Genomic DNA, 6,719 nt, shown 5'->3' on the forward strand with positions numbered 1-6,719 from the left:
CCTGCTCGAACTGTCACGACCGTGTGTAAACCTGTTACAAGTGTTATTATGAAAAGTAATGTTAAATGATATTGCCAGCAGTGGTGTGATGAAGTATTAGGTGAACGGTTTGGTTTCAAAGAATCTGACTTTATGAAGTTACAGGCTTTTCTTGTGAAAAGCACCGGAAGTTACTACGGAAAGCAGAAAAGTTAGCGCGTGCGCGTTGAGCGCTCCCATGCGGCATAGGAGCAGCATGGCGGCGATAGGAGTGCATTTCGGCTATACCTGCGCCTGTGTGGCAGTTTTTAAGGTGAGTTATGTACTGTATCTTTATTTCACAAGTAAATTAAGTTGGTTTGAATATGGTTTGTTCCTTGCTGGTCGGTAACTTAATTCATTGAGTGATTTTCCGTGAAAGAAAAAAGAAATGACAGTGAGACAGTGGTGGGATGATGAGCACTGATCTGAGAACTCAGCCTATCTAAGACAGCTTTAACAGTCTTTATGGTCATATTTGGTCATTTAAATCATCCCGTAAAAGCTATCATGTTCAGTTTTTAGTAGAATGAGACCCTCTAAATGAGTATTACATTTAACAGCATTAGAATAGATTACGTCAGTAAGGGCTGTTAAATGAAAATATCTGAAAAACTTTTCTGCACTTAATGTAGAAACAAACCGTTTTATTTGAAAGAGGAGACATACCGATGTTTTCATCCATTTCTTGCCCTGCTCCAAATATACAATTAAGTTTTCTGTAAGATTTGATCTAAAGATGATTTATTTATGAAAACAGTCACAGTGCTGAAGAAATAGATCTTCAGGTCTTCAGAGTCAAAAGCTTGCGACATTTTTATTTAAAGCAATTTTTAAAATTCTACAGCTGTACATGAACATTAAGATGTTTCTCTTATTTTTATCAGCTGCAGAAAATAACTGGTGCATTCAGTTTAGATCCGCATTTTATTAATTTTCTTGCCAGGGGAACTCATTAACAGTGCACTTGATGTGATCTTTTCTGGGGGTTGATTTGATGAGACGTGTGAGGGCTTAGCCTACGCTGTTTAGAATTAAATGCTGGTATCACAGGGTTGTGACTGTTCAGAACCAGGAGTTTAACACTGACAGGTGATTAGTAAGAGAGCCTCACTGTACACTTCTCTCCCTCCCTCTTTCCTCTGTAGGATGGACGTGCTGATGTTGTAGCTAATGATGCAGGAGACAGAGTGACTCCAGCTGTGGTGGGCTACAGAGACACTGAACAGGTAACACCTGAGCTGTAGTCATAATAATCTCTGTCTGAAACCTTGTTTTAAAAAGTAAATAAAGGATGGTTATGACTTTTTAACTCATCATTATCAAAACTGAGGGTTTAAATGATCCTCTTTATCATTAAATATTCATCTATTTTATTTATAAATAATATTTATGTTTATTATTAATATGATAAAATATTGATCTCTACAGATCGTCGGCATTGCAGCAAAGCAGGGACGAGTCAGAAATGCCGCAAACACAGTTGTCAAAGTGAAGCAAGTGCTGGGCAGGAGGTACGGTTGTGTGTGTCCCTGAATGTGTTGGCATGTGTGTGTTTCAGTCAGTGCTATAGCTGTGAATCATTTAACGCTTAATGATATTAAACACGCTGTTCCTATGTTTTTATCCATAGATTCTTACACACATTTTCTCCTCACTATCCTTAATTAGCCATTAATAATGATAATGAGTAATAAATGGTAATAAACCAATGATTCATTATAATCAGTGATCACTGAGTCAGGCTGTCTCTGGCCTTCAGTGCTACAGCTCATTTCTGAAAGGAAATGCTCTTCATGTTTCAAAGATTGCATCAGGGAAGTGCAATCGCTGTCTTTGCTGATCCCTTGGTAAACAAACGATGCCCTGGGTAACTCCTTTTGATTTCTGGATCTACATTTGCAGCATCATTCAGTTGGTCAGCCAGTTAATCTGTTGTTTCTGCGATCACAAAACAGTTTAAAACTCTGTAGAAGTTCATACCCTGTTAGATATGCTATGATGCCAAACATTTTGTTTCCTGGTTGTCCTGGCACTGTTTTAATTTACTAACTTAACTTTTTGAAATACGTGTACTTGTAGCCTGCTTTTGTCCTTTCAGAATAACAGTCTGCATTATTTTAACCACTACATACCACTTGTTAAAGAAACATTAGTAATTCTTTTAGACAAATGTGATCCTGGCTGAACAACTAGAGCCAGACTCATTTCTTTAATCTAAAACTGACACATTAATCTATCCACTAACTCACACGTATTCATAAAAAATTGGATGTATTAACTATGTGTGTGTTTATGTTTGTGTTTTCAGCTTTGATGATCCAGAGACTCAGACTCACCGATCAGAGACCAAGTGCCCCGTAAGCCTAACACAACATTATGATTCACAAGAATTCATTATGTCATTCTGCTCACACAGCCATTAATCCTTTATTTAGAGGACCGTTCTAGTTCTGGTTCTCTGTGTTAAATAGAATTTGCTGGTTTAGCATTAACTGACCTCTGTGGTTCAGGTGGTGAATCGAGATCAGAAGCTGTTTTATGAAATCACATCAGGAGATCAGACGACCTTCATCCCTCCACGGGAGGTCGCCAAACTCATCTTCAACAAGATGAAAGGTATACACACATTTACAAACACACACCCACACACTGTCACACAGGAGGAAAAACGCAGTGATTGTTGGATTTATTTGCAGAAAGAAAGTGAAATAACTCTTGTTATTATATCATGCTATACATCATCATTTTTTGTTGTTTGATATATTGATATATTTATTGATTGCTGTCATAAACTGTTTGCTTATAAGATTGATTTTATTATTCTTTAATAATTTGTATTTTTTGTTTGTTTATAGAAACAGCTCAGTCAGCTGTTGGTTCTGATGTCACAGAGGCCGTGATCACCGTCCCCTTTGAGTTTGCAAATGCTCAGAAGAGCGCGCTGAGGTGGGTCATGCGACTGTTGAAAAGCTGTGAGCTCGATGTCTATGTGTAGATAATTTGTGTAAGTGTGTTTGTTTGTGTAATAATGGTGGTGTGTCTGGTGTGTAACGATGATCCGTGTCTCTGTGTTTTTCTCCTTAGAGAAGCGGCTGAAGCTGCAGGGTTCAGTGTTCTGCGGCTGATCCATGAGCCGGCGGCTGCTCTGCTGGCGTATGGCGTGGGTCAGGACTCATCGTCAGGAAAGAGGTTAGAGAACGCTGAGTCGGTGCATGATGGGAAATCACTCAGTCTATGATTTTGATTTAACAACAATCAAATCCACTCTCCCTAAGATGTTTTTTGGCGAAGATTACATGTCAACTCTGCAGGACACAAGGATCCTCTGTCTTAATCTGATTGCTGTCTCATTGGTTGATTGATGGTGATGTCATCAAATCCTAACTGTTCAAACAGGTCAACCAAAAGTTAATAACTAGTAATAACAAACATACTATGATTTTGAAAACCAACTTTACACCGAGTGTTAAGTCCAACATCACATTGGCTCACTACAGACACAGACTGTAGTTTACGGTCACTTTGATGTCATCACTGTGAGACAGCAGGAGTCACATGACCTGTTCTCTATTCTCTAGTCATGTTTTGGTGTGGAAGCTGGGCGGGTCGTCTCTCAGCGTGACGGTTCTGCAGGTGAATGGAGGAATGTTCCGGGTTCTTCACACTCTCACAGATCACAGCATCGGAGGGGAGAGCTTCACTCAGGCGCTCGCACAACATCTGGCTTCAGAGTTTAAACGGTGGCATTACCATTATCATCAGTATTCTATAATTACGTGATGATGCGTTTGTGTGGTTATTCATGTTTCTCATGCAGTCTGTTTGTGTGTTTTCAGCTCATTCAGACATGATGTCAGCAGTAACGCTCGGGCGATGCTGAAGCTGATGAGCGGAGCAGACATGATCAAACACTCTCTGTCCACCCTGGGATCAGCAAACTGCTTTGTGGACTCTCTTCACGAGGGCATTGACTTCGACTGCAGCGTCTCCAGGTATCACCTCCAAGTTTTTCTTGTGAGTTGTTAAAAAGTTGCTGCAAACTGTTGAATGAACTATAAAGAAGAAATGTTTGTGTTTCCTCAGAGCTCGCTTTGAGCTGCTGTGCTCCTCGCTCTTCAATAAGAGCATCCAGCCAATCAGAGTGCTGCTGGAGGAGGCGGGGCTTTCTACATCGGACATCAACAAGGTACAGATTATCCTCTGACACACACCATTATATAAATTTCAATACCAAGCTTTCTTACCAACCAATAAACTGTGGTTAATGCATGATTCTGATTGGTCCAAATCACTTGATATCGAAGTGATTCAATTTCAGAAGAGTTCTGTCTCACTTCCTCTCTGCCTGTTGACACTGGTAAAAACATTACCGTCTGTTAGCATGCTAGTCAGTAGGCTACAGCCTATGGAGGATATTTTAAAACAGCATCATGTCCTGCAATCCAGACATCAACGGTGGAGATAATGAAAGCATCACTAAACTGCTGTTTTTGTTTGTTTTGTATTTTTTTTTTTTGAATGCTGTTTGTGTCTTGTTGACTCTTTTTGATGTTGGTTTTGTTGATGGTTTTGGTTCTTTGTAATCATTGTAAAGTTTGGTTTGCTTGTTGTTGATTTCTTGTTACTTCTTTATCAATATTGTGTTTTTTGTTAACCGTTTATATTATTGTTGATTTAATTTGTTTAGCTTTTTTGTTGTTTTTGTAGATTTTTTTATGTTTCAAGTTGATCATTGTTGTTTTGTTGTTAAACTTTGTTGTTTGTTGATCTTATTTGTTATTGTGCAGCTGTTTTGCTATTTTTGTTTTAATTCTTTGTCAGTTGTTGTTCACATTTGTTTCACATGATTTATTTTTGTTGATCATTTTAGTTCTTGTTGATGATTCTGTTTTTTGTTGTTCACCGCTGTTGTTGATGTCTTGTTTGTTGTGGTTTCAGGTGGTCCTCTGTGGCGGCTCGGCACGTATCCCCCGCCTGCAGCAGATGATTCGAGACATGTTTCCTGACGTGGAGCTCCTGACCTCGGCGCCTCCTGATGAGGTCATTGCAGTTGGGGCTGCCTTGGAGGCGGGGCTTCTTGTCGGCAGAGAGGGGCTGAGACCAGAGGAGGAGTTAGTCAGCGCAGATGTATCTGCCACTGACATCCTTCTAAAGGTGACCTGCTGTCAATCAGACCCTAAATCAACTTAGTTTAATCTCGCATTTTATAATTAATCAACATTTTAATAATATCTTTTGATTTGCTCTCTTATTGACGTCTGTGTATTTATATTCTGACGGTGTCTTCTATTCTCTGTGCCACAGGAACTCGATGACACAGGAGCAGAGGTGTTCACTGTGCTCCTCCCCTCAGGAACGCCGCTTCCTGCCCGCAGGCATCACATCCTAAATGGGGGGGCGCTGTCCTCTCTCAGTTTGCAAATCTACCAGAGGTTGATCTCAAAGCAGCCAGAGAAACTTGCTCAGGTACGAAACTACAGAAAAATACAGGTTACCTGTTTAGCTCTAATTCTAATTTATTTTGTGCGTGTGTCTGTTTGCGAGTGTGTGTGTAACCCTGTAAGAGAAAGATAAAAAGTATTTTATTTATAAAGTCTGTGATGTCTTCATTCATGTGTTCAGATTATCATGCGAGACCTGGAGCCTTCAGAGAACCACAACATCGACACAGTGGTGACCATGAAGAGGTATGATCACAACATCAGCATTTTTACTGCTTGTGTGTGTTTGTTGTGTGTAACATTTTGTGTAACATTGCGTGTTTTTCAGGGATGGCTCCCTGCAGGTCTCCTGTGTGGATCAGAGCAGTGGGAGGTCAGAGGTCGTCTCTGTTGCAGCTGCTTCGTGAAGCTGATCAGCTGATCAGCAAAATGTCATAGTGTTTTTTTCTTTGTTCTTTAAATCAATAAATTGGATCAGAAACTAACAGTGTGTATGTTTATTTGATAAGTTCAGATCAGTCCAGATCCTAAATGTTTGTTGTCATCCTGCAGAAATAAAACATCAATATCTTCATGGTTTTATGTTTTACTGTTTAAACATGATTTGCATCATACAGGAGTCAGTTCATGTTACTTGCTGCCCTGTCCACAGTCATGTAAGTCGATATGTGCTGGGATTAGCTTAAAAACGTCTATTGTATTGAAGCTCTGTGAACACGTGGACATTTCCCTCACTCAAACAGATGTCAGAGCTTCTCCTTTTCAGCAGCCGTGCTCGGGGACAATGCGACACTTCAGGATCTTCAGGTAATTCTTCACTTTGTTGGAGTCTCTACGAAAACAGTACAGGAGGTCATAGGCCTTCATCAGACGCCACTCTGGACTTTCAGGCAGCGGAGGAGCCTCAGGAGATGCTCGACTGCTGACGGAGTTACTGATGATCCCCGACATCTGCATCTGGAAAAGAAACAAAAGTGTGTCAAACACCTGTATATACCTGCATGACACACTAATAACATTACTATGAGCTAATAAATAGACAAGTTATGTTGATGTTAGTTTGACTTAGGGAGGACTTAGATCCTCATTTCCTGATATTATCATCAAAGTTGAACAGCTGACTTGTTTGTGACATCTACAAAGAGATGTTGGGACAAAAACCAAACTGTTTTATTAAACACAGTTAGAATAGTCTGAGTCTGTAACCTGAGGGTCATATCAGCACTTGTCATCAGTGCCTCATATTCTGACTTTACC

General features: G+C 40.0%; 2 protein-coding genes across 4 annotated transcripts in view; one reads left to right on the plus strand and one right to left on the minus strand.

The window, feature by feature from the left end:
• Window positions 1–190: 190 nt before the first annotated feature.
• On the plus strand, window positions 191–5,956 carry hspa14 (heat shock protein 14). Its single transcript, XM_074698650.1, has 14 exons — window positions 191–292; window positions 1,167–1,247; window positions 1,450–1,532; window positions 2,330–2,378; window positions 2,532–2,637; window positions 2,877–2,967; window positions 3,106–3,210; window positions 3,600–3,761; window positions 3,858–4,013; window positions 4,105–4,207; window positions 4,960–5,175; window positions 5,326–5,487; window positions 5,644–5,708; window positions 5,791–5,956. The coding sequence occupies exons 1-14, from the start codon at window positions 218–220 to the stop codon at window positions 5,867–5,869; spliced, it is 1,533 nt and encodes a 510-aa protein (XP_074554751.1). The 5' UTR covers window positions 191–217; the 3' UTR covers window positions 5,870–5,956.
• The window catches only part of LOC141810826 (prolactin-like), a 7,776-nt gene continuing 6,963 nt past the window's right edge, over window positions 5,907–6,719 (minus strand). For all 3 annotated transcript variants that reach the window (XM_074698653.1, XM_074698652.1, XM_074698651.1), the window contains one exon: window positions 5,907–6,419. In XM_074698653.1, coding sequence (XP_074554754.1) covers window positions 6,225–6,419 — 195 coding nt within the window. In that variant the 3' untranslated portion in view covers window positions 5,907–6,224. The remainder of the gene's footprint in view (window positions 6,420–6,719) is intronic.

This window comes from Halichoeres trimaculatus, unplaced genomic scaffold (assembly GCF_033239565.1).
Source record: "Halichoeres trimaculatus isolate MK-OKI-2021-1 unplaced genomic scaffold, fHalTri1.1 fHalTri1_scaffold_21, whole genome shotgun sequence".
Lineage (NCBI taxonomy): Eukaryota > Metazoa > Chordata > Actinopteri > Labriformes > Labridae > Halichoeres > Halichoeres trimaculatus.

Coding starts and splice junctions, on each gene's coding strand:
- hspa14 (XM_074698650.1), top strand. CDS start 218: ATGCGGCATAGGAGCAGCATGGCGGCGATAGGAGTGCATTTCGGCTAT. Junction 2,379..2,531: donor GATCAGAGACCAAGTGCCCC/GTAAGCCTAACA, acceptor TCTGTGGTTCAG/GTGGTGAATCGAGATCAGAA. Junction 5,488..5,643: donor AGCCAGAGAAACTTGCTCAG/GTACGAAACTAC, acceptor TCATGTGTTCAG/ATTATCATGCGAGACCTGGA.